Consider the following 20,463-nt stretch of genomic DNA (forward strand, 5'->3'; position numbering starts at 1 on the left):
GAGGGCTGCTTGGTCACCCTGGGTCTTGGAATGAGGAAGAAGTGGAGCAGGCCGACCTTTCGTCTGGATACTGGCTTCACAGATGCAGAGGGAAAGGATAATAATTTTTCCTGTTTTCATCTGGAATTTGTGAAAGAAGAGGAATAACTGGAATTGTGTGTTGTCATTGGCATTTGTGTGTAATCTACACTAACATCTGTTGCCATGGAAATGCGCACCTTTTTAAAGAGTCAGTTGAATCTCTTTGTGTGCCCTTTTGCATCCTAATTTTTCAGTTGGGTTTAATAATAAAAACTGTTGTAAAATGTACATAACCAAAATACACCTCATTTTAAAAGCGGGAGAAGCTGGAGCGAATAGAATGTCTACTTATTCATTGTCTTAAAGAGACAACGTTCCGGAGCCGGCTGATTTGAGCTGAGGCCTGTGAATCCTGCATCCTGATTGAGTGCTGGTTCTAGTCCCGGCTGCTCCACTTCCACCTAGCTCCGTGCTCATGTGCCTGGGAAGCAGTGGAGACGGTCCTGCACCCACGTGGGAGACCTGAAGGAAGTTTCTGGCTCCTGGCTTTGTCACGGTCCAGCCCTGGTTGTTTGCAGGTGCTCACAAACCAAGGAGGGAAAGGCTCTGTCTCTCTAACTCTTCCTTTCAAATGAATATATGTGTGTGTGTGTGTGTGTGTGTATTTCAATATTTAATTGTTTGAAAGAGTTGCAGAGAGAGGCCTTCGCTCTGCTGGTTCACTCGCTCAGTGACTGCAGTGGCAGGGGCTGGGGCAGGGGCTGGGGCAGGGGCTGGGGCAGGCCCAAGCCAGGAGCCAGGGGTTTCATTCAGATCTTCCACATGGGTGCAGGGGCGCAAGTACTTGGGGCATGCTCTGCTGCTTTGCTAATCACGTTAGTATTAGGTTCAGGGGCGACTGAGAGAGAGGAGGAGGGACAGGGAGAGAGAGGCAGAAAGAGAGAGACTTTTAGTTCTGGCAGAGTTTTGTTAGTCAAGGGAGACTGGCAGACTGCTCCCTAGTGAGATGTGGCCTGGGACTGCTTCCACGTGCAGGGTGACCACGTGAGGGAAATGGCTGCCCAAGGTATACAGCCTGGGCTTGGAGAAGGCAGCAGCTCCTAGGTTTGCACATGCCACTGTGCTGTGTGTCGGCAGGGTGCTGCTCCTGGTGGGGCCCGTGGGACACTGCAGCCATTCCTGAGGAGACTTGGCTGATCCCTCCTGGATTCACTCTGCCTTGGGCCAGCCTCCTGCGCTGCCTGATGTAACAGCTAGTCGGCAGCTGGCTCTGAAGTGGAGCAGCTGGTTCTCAAACCTGTGCCCATACTGGATCCTGATGCTGTCAGTGGCTTAACTTGCTAAGCCACAATGCCAACCCTGTTAGGTTTTAAACATACTTGAAGTTCATACATTGTTACACGCAGCTAATTCCCACAGCTAAGTCCTCTATTCATGATGTTTACCACAAGCCAAAATCCCAGATGCAGCAAGGTGCTTAGTAGGTCCTTTAGTCCAGCAGGGTAGGAATGGTGGCGGGGGTAGAGGGGGGGAAAACTGAAGGGACATGTCTCCTGCCGCGGTGGCAGGAGGGGGCTACCAGGGCGGGGGAAGGGACAAGATGGAGGAGAGCGGGGAAGAGCCAGGTGAGAAGGGGAGAGAGAAGGCAGGGGCTGTGTGGGCTGCGTCCTGGCCCGGGACTGGGGACTGAGATGATCTGAGCCACAGGTAGGTGGGTGGGGACTGGGGAGGGGCCGGAGCCTGCAGAGCGGGATTCTCTGGGATCGAGCGCTTGGGAATTAAGTTGGTTAGAGGAAGAGAGAGGGTAAGCCGTTCAGAGTGTGCTGGGAGAACCGCAGCGGGAGAGCAGGATTGACGGAGGGTTAGGAATTCGGACGTTATCCAGATCACTGAGAATTCGCAGATCAAGTTGAGACATTGTCTAATTTGTGTTCAGTCCGAGCCACATGACGGGAGGAAATTAGTCAGATGGAGTGCAAGCTGTGTTGCAGAAGAAAATCAGTTGGCTGGCTGGAGGTCTGGAGTTGTAGGGTTTTGAGTTTTTTTAGGAGGCAGCCAAGTGGCAACCTTGTAGGGAGCTTGGACTCTGCAGGCCGGATGGAATGTTCAAGAGCCCAAGGAGGCGGGATTTCCGGAACCCCAGAAAGGTGGGAGGAACAGGGCCGTCCTCCCGGGCCCTTGGCAAGAATGGCCTGGACTGTGCGTTCAGGGCGAGCCCGAGAGCAGAAGTGTGCAGAGGGACCCGTGAAGAGAGGTTGCCCTGACCTCTCACCTGCAGGGAGTTAATCTGGTGTAGCCTGCTTCTGTAAGGAGGCCTGGCCACGTGGAACAGAACAAGCAGCCTGATTGTCTGTCCTGAGCATTAATGTATCTCACAGGCAGAACTGTCAGGATGTGCCTGTCATGACAGGCTTCTAGCTGAGTCCATTAAAGATTTAGGGACAGAACTGAGCCTGCCCTTGGCTGGCATCCTATAGCCTGCCTCTGTGGTCCACTTTACCAGAGACCAGGAGGAAGAGGAGCGAGCAAGGCAGCACAAAGGTTCAGTAATGCAGCTTGTTATCTACTTAAGGAGACACGGCGAGGCCAGTCCACCCTCAGCACCTGCTTGCCGTTAGGAAGCCAGGCAATCGGACAAACAGCTGCCCATGCAGAAGCGGCTCTCAGAGAACCCTGTCAGCTGTGCCAAGAAGCAGGTCCCTGCCATCAGAACTGTCCTGGGGGTTGAAACCACAGTGGGTCACAAGCTAAAAAGCCCTTGGCCCTGGCCAGCTTCCGAAGCAACCATCGCTGTGGAGAGAATGGCCTAGGGCCAGCGACATCACGGGGTGGGGGGAAGCTGTGTGAGAATGGCCTAGGGCCAGCGACATCACGGGGCCGGGGGAAGCTGTGCAATACCACCTAGACACACTGCGGCTTCTGTGCTGGCCTCCTCTGTCCAGCCAGGGAGTGGGAGTCAAGGGGATGTCTCCCAGAAGAGTCTCACACCTCCTTCCGGTGTGTCTTCCAGTGAAGACAGGCCTGGGCCTCACATACCCCAGCCAGTCCTTGACGCCCACCTGAGTATCAAACCCCTCCTATCAGCGTCCATTCTCAGGGGGAAAACCCCTGAATTTAGGTAACTGGAGAATCTTTCTGGGTCCTCTGCGACCTCATGTATTTAATCTGCTTGTTAGATATGTCTCCTCTAGACTTGAAACTCAAGTGCCCATGCATGTAAAACCTCAGAGCCAGTTTCTGCTAGTTGGTGCCGCAGCCCTCTCGAAGCACCTTCTCTTGGTGTCCTGGCTTGACCACAGGCTCGTGGTTGATTCTCACTCAGCTCAAAAAAGCCCCAACAGTCAACCTAAGCCCCGATAACAGGCAGTTTCTGTGTGCGGAGGGAGGGAATGAGGGAGCCAGGCTAACTCCGTGATTAGCTGTGTGCCAGAACGCGCACACTACAGTCAGGGCGGCATTTGGCTTTGCCACGACAGTGTGTATTGTCTTTGTTTGTTTTCATCCTGCTTGCCTCACCAGGCTTTGCTAATCGATTTTATTAACCAACTTTTCCTAGCCAGTGCAGGCCTCTGCTCGGTGGTGTTCTGGCCTAACCTCCCCACAACACCGCCTTTTCAACTTCACACAGTGCCCACCAGTAGCATCCAGCCGAAGGCTGGAATGTGAGGCTGGGTGGAGCAGAAATGACCCCACCACCCTACTCAAATTCAGCTGAACACTCCCTCACAGGAATGTTTGGAATGCCACATCACCCTCATCTTGTCTCTGCACAAAAGGTTAGCACCTGCCGTGATGAGCACTCCATGCCGCATGTCCCAGACATGTGCAGACCTGGGAGCTCCGCCCTCCCCCAGCCCCAGTGTGTGCCCTGGGCAGCCATTTCCCTCACGTGGCACCCTGCCAGGTAGAAGTGGTCCCGGCTGTCTCCTGCCAGAGAGCAGTCCATCAGACTGTCTCCCCTAATAAAACCCTTTGAGCTAAAAGGCTCTTTCTCTCCTTCAGTTGCCTCTGAGTTTAACATATGTATATTTCAAACCAAAAAATGGAAATTTTTGAATTTCAGTATACGCATTCAATAGAGAGGAATGTATATTTTTTAAGATTTATTTTTTTATTGTAAAGTCAGATATACATAGAGAAGGAGAGACAGAGAGGAGAGAGGAAGATCTTCCGTCTGCTGATTCACTCCCCAAGTGGCCGCAAACGCTAAAGCTAAGCCGATCTGAAGTGAGGAGCCCGGAGACTCTTCCAGGTCTCCCGCACGGGTGCAGGGTCTCAAGGCTTTGGGCCGTCCTCGACTGCTTTCCCAGGCCACTAGGCTACTGCGCCGGGCCCAGAGAAGGAAAGTATAGGATCCTGGAGAATGCAAGGCGAGGATTTAGCCACTAGGCTATCACTCTGGGGCCCCATATCTTTTTAAAGATTTATTTTATTGGAAAGGCAGATCAAATTTATGGAAAACCATTGAGATCTTTTGTCTTCTGGCTCATTCCCAAAATAGCCACAATGCCTACAGCTGATCTGGAGCCAGGAGCCAGGAGCTTCTTCTGGTGCAGGATCCCAAGGCTCTGATTCATCCTTTACTACTTTCCCAGGCCATAAGCAGGGAGCTGGGTGGGAAATGGAGCAGCCAGGACACGAACCAGATCCCACATGGGATCCTGGCGCTTGCAAGGTGAGGATTTAGCTACTAAGCTGTTGCACCTGGCCTGATAATATGTTTTTCATTAGCCGGTCAGTGCAGTATCTTGATAGCTAACACACTGTGCATGAATGCACTTCTTCAGCTCTCTCCACAGCGCCTGCTCTCACCAGTGGAGTGAGGCAGCCTCCAGTCACACTTGGCTGCAGCTGTGGGGGACTTTCTGTGTGAAGGGAGTGTTGTGCATGCCCAGGAGCACCCTGGAGCCACATGGCTGGGTGCTCTAGTGCTGTGACCCTGAGCAAGTCACCTGAGCTCTGAGTTTGTTTCCTCATTTGTAAAATGGAAAAATAAATGTGCTGCCTTCTGGGTTGTTAGTGCAGTCTGTGTGACAGCCTGAGCGCAGTGTCTGGCTCGTGCCAAGTGCTGGCTGGGTGGGTTGAACGTGTGAGATGAGTGTTGGTGAGCTGTTGTTTGTCTTGTAGCCCTCAGAACTACTTAACAGTGCCACATCACTTAGTTGTGTTACTCAAGAGCTGAGTCAGGATTTTATGTTGATGTCTCCGAGGAGATACTTATATGGCTGTAACTTTTTTTTTTATGTAATTTATTTGTAAGAGTTACAGAGAGAGAGAGAGAGAGAGAGAGAGAGAGAGAGAGGAGAGAGGAGAGGCAGAAAGATCTCCCATTTGCATGTTGATTTCCCAGATGGCCAGGACAGTTGGGGGTGGGCCAGACCAAAGTGAGGAGAAGTGAGGAACCTGGAATTTCGTCAGGGTCTCGCGTGGGTAGCAGGGCTGCAGAGCAGGGGTGTCTTCTGCCTTCGCAGGTGTGTTGGCAGGAACCTGGCTCAGAAGCAGAGCAGCCAGGAGTTGAATGTGGGATGCTGCCGTCTTGGGTGGTGGCTTAACTAGCTGTGCCACAGTGCCCGCCCTTTCATGAACAGGTTTGAAGGAGGCGGTACTCACTTCTTCCTGTTATGTTAAGATTGTTGACAAAAAGTTTTTTTTCCCCTTATTTTTGGCCTCATGTAGAGGCTAACAGGTTAGGTTCCGTTTAAATGTTCGTTAGAAACAGAGAGGGACTTAAATTTAAGGACAAGGATTTTAGAGCTTTTGAGCTTAAAATTAAAACAATTTTTAAAAAATAAACTGGTAAAATTTATTTATAAGATTTTGTTATTATTTGAAAGACTCAGTGACCGAGAAGGGAAAGTGATCTTCCATCTGCTGATTCCCTCTCCAAGGCCCAGAACAGCTCGCATTGGGCCAGGGCTGAGCCAGGAGCCAGGAATTCCCTGTGCTTCCCTGGTGGGCGGCAGGGAACCAGACGCCTTGGGCCGTCCTCGGCTGCCTCCCTCGGGTGTCGGTGGGAAGCTGGATTGGAAGTGGAGGAGCAGCACTTTGTCTCAGGTTGTGGTCTTCCACGCATCACTTCAGTCGGTTGCTGGACGGTTGCTGGGCTGCCTCCAGTGCCCATCCGGGGACTGGGTGAATTTTACATCACAGAGCTGTGGTTTTCAGACCTGCATGTTTGTTTTGAGGTGTTTTGTTGTTCTTTGAGCTGGGCATTTGAGAGAAAGTGCTATAGCATTAGATAACCTTTAGCTATGGGTAGCTTTTCAGAAAGAAAATAAAACCTGTGGTAAAAGAAGGACACATTTCTAGACTAGGCTGTTCCTGGGGAATGTCTGGACAAGTGTTTTCTTGGTGTTGGAATGTACCTTGTTCGTTAGTGGGGAGGTTAGTGCTTTTTCGAATGTTCTTGGCGTGTGATGGGGTCTGTGGGTTTCGCTCCCTTCCCCCGGCTGTTCAGTCTGAGGGGCGCTCTGCCCGGTCGGCACTGGGGTCTGCTGGAAGTCACCACAGTGGCCTTTGCTGGTTGAGATGGTGAGGGCAGGAGGCCCCAGCCTCCGGGCAGCCCAGTTTAGGGGAAGCCCTCTTTCGGATGTCATTTGTGAAAAAAGAACCGAAACAGCAAGAGGAGAAAAACTCCAGGAATGAACTTCGCTTTGGATGCTGATGGAGGGCCTATGTTGAGGAATTAAACTTTTCTTTTTTACATTTTCAGTTTTTGACATGGGAAAACAAAATTGTTTTTTTAAAAGGTTTTTGGTTTCACTATGCACTTAGTGTGAAAACATAGGATACTGTAAGAGAAAATGTTAATATTTTGATATATTGGCATTTGGTATATTGGGCCTAGTTGTACACACACATGTATTTATATAAAATGTTCTGTTTGTGATGGAAGTGAGATCATGTCTCTTTTTTAAAATAATTGAATTTCGTTTATTTGTATAAGAGATACAGAGTTTCCCTCTGCCAGTTTACTGCCCAGATCCCACAGTGGCCAGGTCTGGGCCAGGCCTGAGCCAGGAACCACAGACTCAACCCAGGTCTGGCATGTGGGTATTGGGAACTGGGTCAATGAGCCATCGCTGCTGCCTCCCAGGATAGCATTAGCTGGGAATGGACTCACGTGGCCGTGGCTGTCAAATTCTGACACTGGCGTGGAGTGTGGGCCACTTCAGCTTGAGACCAAAGGGCTGCCCTGGCCTCATCTCTTTCAAATTCAGCTCAGGCAGTGAGCCTTTGTCCCCTGCGTGCACGGAGCTGGTCTGGTGGGAGTTTCTTGTTCAGCTATGCCAGGGCCTCAGGTTGCTAAACCAGTTGTGAGTGGCCGCCATTAGAGAAGGTGGACAGTTCGCTGGAGGCTATTGTTCCTCCGAACAGCACTGCTCTGGCCCCACAGGGCCCTCTCCACCTGTTTGTTGCCTCTCCTGTTGGAGGAGGGCACGACAGGTTCACCTGCCTTGTCCTGTACCTCTGTGCCCTGGGCTCCCCTAATTCTTCCTTCCTGCTCAGTGTTCCATAGCATGTTTTATAAAGTCTTTATTCTTCCCCATTTTTTTTTCTTAATTATGTTTGTATGGGATGGTGGCAGTAAAGACTGCGAAATCTTTCTCCTTGAACAGCTGCCTGCCTTCAGGCTTGTGCGACAGTGAGTCAAGGCGTTTGTTCTGTTTCTGAATTCTTCATCTCAGGCTCTAGTTGACCTCTCTCCAGTGTAAGTGAATTCAAATTTTTTTTTCCACAAAGTGCATCCTTTCCAAGGTCACGATCATATTATATAATAAAAAGCTAATTCTGGGAATCAAATTAATTGTTCTAGTGTTTCTTTTCCTTGTTCCTTCACTCAGCAGGTCGTTGGAGAACACCTGCTCTGGGCCGGGCACCGGGCTGGATGCGGGCATCCATCAGAGGAAGCTGGCAGTGCCCTGGCCCTCAGGAAGCCTGGGGTCTGGGATGGTGGCCAGACAGCACAGGGACGTAGGGACTGAGAGAAGAGGTGGGGAGCAGGTGAGGTTGGTGACCTCTGGGAGGAAATGGGCCCTCCTAGGGGCCCATCCAGGTAGCAGGTGGTAGGGACCACACTGAGACTCCGGCTGTGTGCTGCTTTGTTGGCTATTCCATACTGTGAAACTCCCGAGAAGAGCTGCTCCGAGGGACGAAGGGTAATTTCGGGCCAAGGTTTTGGAGGTGCACTGTTCAGGATGCAGTTGGTGTGTTCTGGCTTGTGATACTGCAGTGGGACACTTGCTGAGGAAACCTCACAAGGAGGGGTGGGAGACAGAGAGGGAGAGAGAGAGAGAGAGAGGCCTCCACCGGCATACCCCATCCTAGACAAGTGGGTCAAGGCTCTTCCCTTGATATACTGATATTAATCTCTTAACTGTTAACATAAGAGTATGAGGTTTGGGCCCGGCACGGTGGCCTAGCAGCAAAAATGTCCTTATGACTAAAATGTCCTCACCTTGATTGCACCGGGATCCCATATGGGCGCAGGTTCTAATCCCAGCAGCTCCACTTCCCATCCAGCTCCCTGCTTGTGGCCTGGGAAAGCAGTCAAGGACGGCCCAAAGCCTTAGGACCCTGCACCCATGTAGGAGACCTGGAGGAAGTTCCTGGCTCCTGGCTTCGGATCGGTGCAGCTCCAGCTGTTGTGGTCACTTGGGGAGTGAATCAATGGATGGAGGATCTTCCTCTCTGTATATCTGCCTTTCCAGTAAAAATAAACTAAATCTTAAAAAAAAAAAATGTAGTTTAACCATCTGAGTGAATTGGGGAGCCAAGACCTGGCCTAGCAGCCAAATGTCCTCCCCACCGAGGGCAGTCCCCATCCTGACTAATGAGTAGTTCCTGTTGTAGTTGACCCTTTTTTATTTTTACATTTCCTGCAGGTGATCTGCTGATCTGAGCTCTGACACCTGGCGTCCCTGGCTCGCTGTCCTGGTGACGGTCTTGCGGATGGCACTAGTTCTCGGGGTTACTCCAGCAGTTGCAGCGTAGGGATGTGGCACGATTACCTTTGCCTGCCTGTAGCTCTTGGGGTCCATTACCTGAAGCACCATGCTTAGCGATGAGAGCCTGCTGGGAGCGCTGTGGAGAGATGTGTGCCAGCTGCAGAAATGGCAGTTACCAGTTCTCCCAGCCCAGCATCACAAGCTCCTCCGGTTTCCACAGTGGCCCCTGCACCTGGGCTTCTTGCTGGATGTAGGTTCACTTCAGGTCACTCTGCTGACCCACGTCCCATTGTCACCCAGTGTCACGAGGAGCTCTGCTGGGTCAGTGCTCACTGCAGCCACGGCCCTGGGTCTCTCTGTCAGGGTGGGCTCCGTGAGCTGCCACTGTTGTCACTCTTCTGTGTGCACCTCCACTCCCTCTCTCTCTCACCTACTTGTCTGGCAAACTCCAGGTTGGTTAAACCCACTGCCCTGCGTGCTCTGACTGGTCCCAGCCCGCTGGGTCGGTGTCATTGGTTTCTCTGAATCCATGCCACCGGTCTCAAGATTGACAAGATTTTTTTACTTGCTTTTTTTTAAAAAATTATTTACTTCTTTGAGATTTACTCATTTGAAAGAGGGAGAGGAGCAGAGCCAGAGACCTTCCATCTGCTGGTTCACTCCCCAGATGGCTGCAGTGGCCGCAGCTGAGCTGAGCGGATCCGAAGCCAGGAGCCAGGGCTTGTCCGGGTCTCCCACGCAGGTGCAGGCTCCCAAGGCTTTGTTCATGAGAGAAAGTCTTAAGTTCTTTCAGTGATTTCCTTTCACCTCCTCTCTAGTTCTCCTTGGATGATTTAGGGAGATGGTCACTTTGTCCATGCTGTGTTCAGTTCAGGTGGCAGCACTGGGTGTAGACCCGCAGGCTGTGCTGGACTTGGAAGCAAAAGGTGGATGGGACAGAGGCGGCATGGTGGGGTGCAGGTGTCCCCAGAGGCTTTGGTCTCGGCACTCCTCCCCTCACTTTCCAAATAGTGGGGGTCCCAAAGAGCTTCTTTCTGGGTGGGTATTGTCTACTGATCACTAGAATTGGAAACTGCATTTAAGAAATACATACTAGTTCTTAAGAAAAAGTAGCAAAATTTTTAAATGAAAGTAAGTACAGCTTCCAAAACAAATTTAGTAAGAGTAACATTGTTTTTACTTTCTCAGATCTGGTTAATGTCTGAACCCTCTTATTTCTTTCTTTTCTTTTTTTTCTTTCTTAAGACTTATTTATTTTCATGGGAAAGGCAGATATACAGAGAGGAGGAGAGACAGAGAGGAAGATCTTCCGTCCGATGATTCACTCCCCAAGCGGCCGCAACGGCTGGAGCTGAGCCGATCCGAAGCCAGCAGCCAGGAGCTTCTTCCTGGTCTCCCACACGGGTACATTGTCCCAAGGCTTTGGGCCGTCCTTGAATGTTTTCCCAGACCACAAGCAGGGAGCTGGATGGGAAACGGGGCTGCCGGGGTTAGAACTGGCGCCCATATGGGATCCTGGCACGTGCAAAGCAAGGACATTTTAGCCACTACGCTCTCGCGCTGGGCCCTGTATTCTGTTATTTCTAAATTGGATTTTTTTCTTGCAAAATTGCATGTTGCATGCCATATATCCTCTGGGCTCCTGTGCCAAAATGAGGATGAAAAAGGAAGGTTTGGGCCTCCCAGACTTTTGAGAAGGTCTTGGGTAATCCTCAAGGTCCCCAGGCCACTCAGGGAAGCGTTCATATGACACCTCTGCTACTTCCCAGTCAGGCAGTGTGTCTGACCTTTCTGTGCCTTGGTTTGTCCATGTGTAAAGTGGACATGATGTGAGTACATGTGTAAGTGGGTTGCTGTAAGGGTTCCGTCGACAAATGCCTGTAAAGTGCTTGGGACACTGCTAGAAGTTAGCAAGTGCTACACAAGTTTTCATTAGGTAAATAAAATAAGACCTAATCCTTTTTGTCCAGTTGAGTGGACAAGTGACTGACCGCTAGGACTTAGGGTTTAGTGTAAGGTTGTTGACTGGTGTGTGTGCCTGGGCCACCAGGATGAGGTTCTGACCTCTCCTCAAGAGTAGGACACTTTTCTCTGAATGGCTGAAAATGAGACTGGGAGCAGGCTTTCCACAGGGTCAGAATGACAGGCCGATCCTTAGTGCAGATGAGGCCAGCCCCGTGAGCAGTTGTCACCATGGAATTTTCTCGTCCTCCTTATTGGTGATGGAAAGAACGTGACCTCCCGGGTGCTCCATGTCTCGCCTGAGGCCTGCTTAGCTTCAGCAGCCGGCTCAGAATGCCTTGTTCTCGCTGCCTGGGGCGGTAGGGGGTGAGTGCAATGTGGCCAGGGAGGTGTGGAGGAAGGCTCCTGTGATGGTGGGTCTCATGGAGCGGGTCTCTCATCACTCAGCAACTCTGGAGGTCACGTGTTTGTTGAAAACAGATGAAAACAACCTTATCATTTTTGCTGCTAGAATTGATAGTAAAATTTGTATCTTTGTGTATCTGCTTTTTATTACTGAATTAGAAATTTTTAAAGATTTTATTTCTTTATTATATTTAGTTGTAAAGACAGATTTACAGAGAAGAGAGGCAGAAAGAAAGATCTTCTATCTGCTGGTTCACTCCCCATATTGGCACAATAGTCAGAGCTGAGTTGATTCAAAGCCAGCTCTCCCACATGGGTACAGGGTTAGGGTCCCAATGCTTTGGGCCGTCCTCGACTGCTTTCCCAGGCCACAAGCAGGGAGCTGGGTGGGAAGTGGAGGAGCTGGGCCATGAATCAGTATCCATATGGGATCCCGGTGCTTGCAGGCAGAGTATTAGCCAATTAAGCCTTCGTGCTGGCCCAAACTCTTTTTTTTTTTTTTTTTTTTTTTAAAGCCTGCCTATTGAAAGTGAACAAGTGCAGTTTTATGTGTTTGAAACCGGGAAATTCCTTTGTCAGCTGAGGAGGTGCCATAAACAGGTGACCAAGAAATTATGATGTGTTTTTAAAAAGTGAGCTGGGAGGGGCCAGTGTGGTGGTCCAGTGGGCTTAGTGTCTGCCCATGATGCCAACATCTCATGTGAACGCTGGTTTTGAATGCCTGGTGCTCTATTTCCCGTCCCTGGTGATGTGCCTGGTGATGTGCCTGGGAAGGCAATGAAAGATGGTCCCAGCGTGTGAGCCCCTGCCACCCACTTGGGAGACCCAGAGGAGAGTTCCAGGCTTCTGACTTCATCCTGGCCACGGCCCGGCCATTGGAACCATTTGGGAGAGTGAACTAACAGTTAATCCTGCTGTAACTCTGCCTTTAAAACACGCAAGTCTTTGGGAGCCTACAGGAACACCAGTGTGCCGGGTTTTTCTCTCGAGTGACTGGTCCCTTCGCGAGGCGTGTTTATTTATAGCTGCCAAGTTCTGGCTCTGTTACCGATAATGTTTTCCGTGAGCGGCACTGGGCGTGACTGCTTAGTGACGGACTGCTCTGCTCTTGTGTTGTAGATTCGTCGGAGGCGCCTTGCACGACTTGCTGGCGGACAGACCTCCCAGCCGACCACCCCGCTCACCTCTCCGCAGAGGGAGAACCCTCCGGGGCCTCCCATCGCCGCCTCAGCCCCAGCTCCTTCCCAGGGCCTTGGGCTCAGTGTCCACAACATGACCCCAGCTACCTCCCCGATAGGTGCAGCAGGTAAGCCCTGGTCCTACCTGGGACACGCTGGTGTTTCTGTTTTCTGCTTTGTGTTAAGGGCCCAGTTAATGGCAGGTGAAAACACAGTGGGCGTCAGTTGAAAATCCCAAAACGGTGGCTTAAAGATTATTGCAGTGTCTATTGTTACTGTCCTGTCTGTTCATTTTGATAACCATCTATTAATTGTTTTCCATAACTTATTTCTTTTTTAAAGATCTGTTTGTTTATTTGAAAGCAGAGTTGCAGAGTGAGGGAGAAGAGACAGAGAGATCTGGTGTCTGCTGACTCACCCCAAATGGCTGCAGCAGTCAGGGTCCTGCCAGGCCTCTCATGTGGGTGCAGGGGTCCGATATGGGATGCTGGTGTTACACACTGCAGCTTAACCCATCGTGCCACAGTGCCAGCCCCCTGTGTTTGTCCCACCCCCAACCCCAAATGGATTCAGGACTCACCTTTGGCAAGTTGATGTTTCTTTTAGTAAATTTCCCTGAGATTGGATAATCCAAAAATGCAAAATTGAAATATTGCAAATGGCAAATCTTACGGTAACTGTGAAATTCCTTGTTGTCATTCAGCATTGATGCAGAACATTTTGTTTAAAATTTCAGGGCATCACACTTTACCTGATGCTTTATAACAATCACATTGACAACTATTTCAGTATAATAGAAGGGATATTTCTTTATAATAGGTGAGTTCAGAGTCAATGGTGTGATGTAGCAGGTAGAGCCACTACCTGTGATGCTGGCATCCCATATGGGTTTCTGTTTGTGTCCTGGCTGCTCCGTTTCCGATCCAGCTCCCTGCTAGTGGCCTGGGTAAGCAGCAGAAGACAGTCCAAGTGCTTAGGTCCCTACTCCCCTGTGGGAGGCCTGGAAGAATCTCCTGACTCCTGGCTCCTGTCTTTAGCCTGGCTAGCCCCAGCCATTGTGGCCCGTTGGGTGACCCATGGATGGAAGATTGATCTCTGCCTCTCCTTCTCTCTCTGTAATTCTGACTTTCAAACAAACAAATCTTTAATAATAATAATAAGTTTATGGGTAATACCTGGAACTGTCCCTGGTCAGCTGATGATTCCTGCTGTATATTTGAAAGTCTCTTGAGTGAATTGTTTTTGTTGTTAACTTTATTTAAAAAGTGAGGAAATCATGGAAACACGTTCAAGGATGAAGTGGACAGAGAGAAGAGTGAGAGATTTCTGCCTTGAGAGCCTGGCGAGGTTACAGGTTACCCCACTCCAAGCCCGTGTCAGGGGGAGAACAGCCTGGGGGAGGGGACGTTAGATTGACAAGTAGGCAGATGGCCACGTCCCCTTGCAGTGTCATTGTCACTCCAATAAGTCGCTGGTGTTTTGATGCTGCACCAAGAGCCTTAGCTGGTGTATGGGAGAGCAGGCCAACGTCCTTCATGTCTGAACGGGGTGACACTCTGCTCTGCTCTGCTCTGCACAGGGATCAGCGTAGGAGGTGCTACCATGTGCACCGTGTGTTCTGATGCCAGGGAATGCACTCTGGTCCCTGGTACCTGTTACGCCTGGGACCAATGGGATATTTTAGCCTGGGTGTTTTGGCAACGCTGAAAACCATCAGTGGGGGTCCCAGGCCCCCAGGACCCCCGGCCCCCAGGATCCTAGGACCCCAGGGCCCCAGGACCCCATGCCCCCAGCCTCAGGCTCCTAGGACCTCAAGACCCCAGGACCCCAGCCTCAGGACCCCAGAATCCCCGGACCCCAGGACCCCAGGCCCCCAGGACCTCAGGCCCCCTGGACCCCATGCCCCCAGCCTCAGGCCCCCAGGCCCCCAGGCCCCCAGACCCCTAGGCCCCCAGACCCCTAGGCCCCCAGGACCCCAGCCTCAGGCTCCCAGGCCCCAGGACCCCAGGACCCCAGGATCCGCGGCAGCCTGCTGTTTTGCTGTGCTTCACTGTGGCTGCCTAGGACCGGTCGGACTCCAGTCTGCTCCAGACCAGCACTTTGGTTCATTGCCAGTATTAAATGAACTTTTCTATCAACAATTTTCTTAGAAATTTTTATATATTTATTTATTAAAGGGAACTTTATAAAGTGAAAAATCTTCCATCCGCTGGTTCACTCCCCCTATGACCAGCCTTCCTGGAGCTGATCTGATCAGAAGTCAGGAGCCAGGAGCTTCTTCTAGGTCGCCATGTGGGTGCAGGGTCCCTACTGGTTTCCCAGGCTTTGAGCAGGGAGCTGGAAGCGAAGTAGAGCAGTTGGGACATGACTGGTGCCCATATGAGGTGCTGGTGCTTGTAAAGTGGAGGATTAGCTTGTTGAGCTACTGTGCTGGCCCCTATCAAACATAATCTTGTCACTATTATAATTATTATAATTTTTTGGTTGTTAAAAGTTTATTTTGTAAAATAAATGGCTGATCCCATTTTATAATTTTTTAAAAGATTTGTTTATTTTTATTGGAAAAGTAGATTTACAGAGAGGAGAGTCCAAGACAAAGATCTTCCATCCGCTGGTTCACTTCCCAGGTGGCTGCCCAGGGTGCACTTGGATGCAGGGTCCCAAGGCATTGGGCCATCCTCGACTGCTTTCCCAGGCCACAAGCAGGGAGCTGGATGGGAAGTGGGACTGCCGGGATTAGAACCGGCGCCCATATGGGATCCAGTATGTGCAAGCGTAGGATTTAGCCACTAGGCTATCGTGCCAAGTGCTATTTTACACTTTCTTAACACTTTGGTTATGAAAAAGGAACTTTTAGGAGACTGCACTGACCATCATCCCTAATGCTTGGTCTTTAGTTCCAGTTATTTAACGTGCTCTTCCCTGGCTGTCCGTTTTGCTTGATCTCTTTTTGTTGTTGTTAGAGAGAATGCCCATGTGCTGGTCAGCCCCTTAAACGCCTGATGTGACATGGATGTGCCTGCAGAAGCTCAGAGCTGGAGCAGTAGTCCTTGTCTGCCCCCTGGAGGCCATCACCCCTGCCTCAGGAGTGTGCATTCGTAGGAGCTGGAGCTGGGCACTGAGCCGCAGGGCATCTTAGTCACCGTTTTAAACCTGCCGGCCGATGCCTGCTCCACATCCCTTCATCTGGGTTGATTTGTTACGAGAAGTGATTGCAGGGGCAGGTGTTGGGCGCAGGGGTGAAGGTGCTGTTTGGGATGCCTGCATTGCAGCTCAGCGGCCTGAATTCAAGTCCTGGTTGTTTTCCGATGTCCAGTTTCCTGCTGATGGGCTCCCTGGAAGCAGAAGATGAAGACCCCAGCACTTGAGTCTCTTCTGCCTGCATGGAAGTCCTGGGTGTAGTTCAAGTGTCCTGGCTTCTGCCTGGCCCTGTCCCAGCTGCTGGAGGCATTTGGGGAGTGAACCAGTTTGTTGACTATCTCTGTCTTTCCAAAAAGAACAAAAAAAGAAAAAAAAAAGTGGAATATACAAAGAGAAAATGCTTAATAATACAGAAAAATGAAGGGAAAAAAGTATTGCAGAATGGGCTTTATGTTTTCTGTTCTTATTGTTGGGCATCCAAATGGACTTTTCCACTTGTGAATACTGTAATATAATATCATTTACACACACATTATATATTCATACATGACATAATCCTGTTACCTATAAAGAGTAGTACAGTCCAAAGCTTGTGTTAATGAACTATGTGCGTGGAACGGCTCCTGTTCGTCTGCGCAGCCGCAGTGGTCTGCCAGAGCTGCGAGATTAAGAATTCTGGTGGTGATTTCATCTTTTCCTGGTCTCACCATGATCGGGCTGCACCAGGCTGTCTGGAATTTGTCTGGGTTAGAGCCTCTCACTCACCTTGTCTTACTCATTTGATGAAGCCGTGGTCCTGGTTAATTGCCCTGCCCTACGTGCCTAGCTCTGGAGAAAGAACCACACTGACCCGTTTGATGATCAGACTAACGTGGGACCCTCATACAGGCAGGCGGCTGTAGCATAGCTTCTATTTGTCCCGCAGTTGGTTTTGCGTCTATCCCCCTGGACGCAACCCCTCTTGCTGCGTGCACCCAGGCTCCCCATCTCATCGAGGAAGCTGAGACAGGCAGAAGAGGACGCCTGGTAGCTGCCTCACCTCGTCCTTCTGGCCAGCTGCCCATATGCCTCGCTCTTGTTCCAGGGAGCTACCCCTGCCCCTGAAGCTGACCCCTGCAGCTGCTCAGAGCCTTCACGCCTCCAGCTCCCTACCAGACTTCCTGTCTGAAGTGGGTTGTCTTGAACAGCTCCCTTATATGCTGTTACAGTGTCTCTCATGGAAGTTTAAAGAGATAACTCTTGGTAGTGTCTTTTTTTTTTTTTAAGATATATATTTACTTGAAAGGCAGTGAAACTATGAGAGAGAGATTTCCATCTGCTTCACTCCCCCAGATAACCACAACGGTGAGGGCTGGTGCAGGCTGGAGCCAGGAGCCATCCCAGAACTTGACCGGCTCTCCCCCATATGGGTGGCAGAGACCCAAGCACCTGAGCAATCACCTGCCCATTCCCAGGAACGCTCCTGAGGAGCAGCACCTGAGCAATCACCTGCCCATTCCCAGGAACGCTCCTGAGGAGCAGCACCTGAGCAATCACCTGCCCATTCCCAGGAACGCTCCTGAGGAGCAGCACCTGAGCAATCACCTGCCCATTCCCAGGAACACTCCTGAGGAGCAGCATTGGAAATGCTTCCACCAGGCATGCCTATGCGGGATGCCCACGTTGCAGGTGCTGGCGTAATGCACTTGACTGCGGTGCCCGCAATGCCAGCTTCGAGTGGGTAGTTAGTTTAGTTAACATACCTTACGTCTTGTGTCAGAATGCCTGGTGCGGTTCCTGGCTGCACCTCCTGAAGCCTGCTCAGTGTACCTGCAAGACAGTAGTTACAGCCCAGGAGGCGTGTGCTTGGATTGAGTGAGCCGCCAGCTGTGGCCCCGCCCTTCCTCGGCAGTGATGTGCATCTGAGGAGTGAGCCAGAGGTCAAGCGTTCTTGTTCTCTCTGCCTCCCAAGTAGATGGATACAGTAAGAAAGGAGCTCTGTTGGCCTCAGTCCCTGCCGTCTTGCAGTCCCCTCTGTCCCCTTGCTCTATCCTTGTGCCCTTGGTGGAGCTGACTGTGGGTCAGGAAGCCGTCAGAGCCACTTTGGCTGCCTGCTTGTCGAGGGCTGGTGTCGAGCCCTGTGACCTCCCCCGGTTCTCCTGAAGCACACTGCCGGCGCCCATCCGCCCTCCGTCTGGGCCTGTTTACGCTTGGCGTGATTTCTTCTCATTCCCTGACGTCTGACCGGGAGGATGCAGGATCTGGTGGCTGTTCTCTCCGTCATGTCCATCCTGTTAGTGATGTCACCTAGCTTCCTGGCGTCATTGCTGCCTCTGCTTTGGGGAGTCCTCGGTTCCTGTCTTGAGCCCCACCTTATACATGCAGTGGCCTACTGGACATCTCGGTGTCGGGCTTCTCGCAGACACCACCAGCGTTGGCACCTCCCAGGACCCCATTTCAGGAACTGAACATTCATGTTTTCTAGTTGCTTTTGCCTCGCAGTCTCTCCTCTTACATTCTGGGCTGGGGTTTATTTGTGCAGGAAGGCCGTCAGTCCTCCCTGGTCCTTCACACGAAAGCCACTGCAGACTCAGTGTGCGTACACCTGCGTAACTGGGTCGGAAATGTCAGATGAAAATAAGAATTGAATTCCAATTGAACAGCATTTATAAGTGTTTTCATTTTTTCCTTTTTTGCATTTGGTCTGTCTGTTTTCTCCTGGTGTTCTGAACAGAATTTCAAGTCCATTTTATTCTAAATCATAAAGTAAAATTGTTACAAAATACCCGAGTGGTACATGATAAGGTTAAGTAATACCTGTGAATCCTGCCTGGAATCCTTGTCTCCACACTCCTTCTCACCAGCAGGTCACTGTATACTGATTTTTACATTTACCATTCTCAGCTCCTTTATTTTTAAACCAGTTTCTGTATTTATTTGAAAGGCAGAGTTATGGGGAAGAGAGAGGTGATTTTACTGGTTCACTCCCCAAATGGCTGAGAAGACAGGCTGGGCCAGGCTGAAGCCAGTCTTTCCTGTGGGCGGCAGGGGTTCAAGCAGTTGGGCCATTGTCCACTGCTTAGCAGGAAGTTGGATCTGAAATGGAGCAGCAGGTACCCAGATGGGATGCCCATGTGGGATGGTGGCATCACAGGAGAGGGATTAACCTGCTGTACCACACCACCAGCTCCAGATACTTCCTCATTGGTTTACTGAATTGTGATGCTAACCTCAAGTGGCAGCGGGGAGAAAGGCTCTGCAAAGAAGAGTGAGCTGGTTGGGGAATGAACAGATTATCTTTGGGGTGTGCGTGCTTTGTGTGCCACGGACAGAGGCAGGAAGGCAAAGGAAGGCGGAGTTTTAACAGAGCAAAACGTTGTTGGTAGCAAGGTGGCACGGATCCAGCTAGAGTCGGCAGTTGCTGGGCAGCCATCCTGCAGACGTGTTCTTCCTGGCACGCTGCAGTTGTTGCTGTCATTGTAAAGGTGGTTCCAGAAGCACAGGCAAGGGGACACTCCTTCAAGGCGTTCAGCTCCATTTTGCTCTGGGTTTGGCCTAAGTGACTGCTTGTGACAGTATCGTGGTGCTGCTGGCATTTAGCCTGGCGGTTAACACGGTTTCTCACAGCAGCGTGCCTGGGCTTGTCTCCCAGTGCACTCCCTGGGAAGCAGCAGTGGGGTTCAAGTGCGTTCTGTCCACAGGAGAGTCCTGGGTTGCATGTCCCACCCCTACCTTCAACTCCAGGCCCTGATTCTTGCTGTTAAGGGCATTTGGGGAGAGAACAAAGTTTCTATATAATGCCTCTAAAATGAAGCTTTTTAAAGCTTGAAACCATACATGTGCATATGTAATATGCAATATCCATGTGTGTTACAGTGCTTTTCTCTCTGGTGACTGGCTCATGTGTCCTCCACGTTTACGCTTCGGGCTTCCGGTGGCCACACAGCGCCGGACACTTGTTTTCCTTCCTGGTTTACAGTGCCGAGGGGGGCAGGGGAGTGCTCAAAGTGTTTGAAAATGGCTGCTACTCCTGCTGGGCACAGGGAGAAGAGCAAAGCAAATGTCCCAGTGAAAAATTGGGAGAAGGAAATGATCAGACATTTTTCAAAAGAACAAATTCAAATGGCTAGCAGACACATGAAAAGCTGCTCTGGCTTCCTAGTTGTCAGGGAGATACAAATGAAAAGCACATTTGTGTTCCACCTAACTCCAGGGAGACTGGCCTCATTCTGAACGCTACTAAACACCTGCTGGCCTGGATGTAGGAAGAAAGCTACCCTCCTTCACTGTTGGTGGCAGTGTAGGTTGGTGCAACCACTGTGGAAGTCAGTGTGAAGAGTGCTAAGAGAATGAAAATAGACTGCCATACGAGCCAGCTGTCCCGCTGCTGGGACTGGATCCGAAGGAAATGAAATCTACACGTGAGGTCTGTAATCCCATATTTACAGCAGCACAATCTACATTTGCAAAGATATGGAAAGAACCCAGATCTCTGTTCAAAGAGGAGTGCTTAAAGAAACTGGTACGTCTACTCCATGGAATGCTACTCAGCCATTTAAAATAATGAAATTCTACCATTTGCAATCAGATGGTCCCAAACTAACCATTATGCTCAGTGAAATAAATCAACCCCAAATGGACAAATATCATGTTCTCTCTAATACAAGGCAACCTTCATGCAAAATATAAGAATCATAGCCCTGTCCATACTGTTTTTGTTGCAACTTATGGGTTTTGATATTTTTGTTTTTATTTTCATTTCTTCAAAATAGTTTTTTCTCTTATTTCTTCACTGACTCATAGGTCTTACAGTAGCATGATTTTCTCCA

General features: G+C 50.4%; 1 protein-coding gene across 1 annotated transcript in view; it reads left to right on the top strand.

Annotated features, from left to right (window-relative positions):
- UBE4B (ubiquitination factor E4B) overlaps window positions 1-20,463 on the top strand; it is a 114,047-nt gene that overhangs the window by 19,499 nt on the left and 74,085 nt on the right. Inside the window, exon 2 of the mRNA XM_058675021.1 lies at window positions 12,456-12,642. Coding sequence (XP_058531004.1) covers window positions 12,456-12,642 — 187 coding nt within the window. The remainder of the gene's footprint in view (window positions 1-12,455; window positions 12,643-20,463) is intronic.

The sequence above is a fragment of the Ochotona princeps genome, chromosome 2 (genome assembly GCF_030435755.1).
Source record: "Ochotona princeps isolate mOchPri1 chromosome 2, mOchPri1.hap1, whole genome shotgun sequence".
Lineage (NCBI taxonomy): Eukaryota > Metazoa > Chordata > Mammalia > Lagomorpha > Ochotonidae > Ochotona > Ochotona princeps.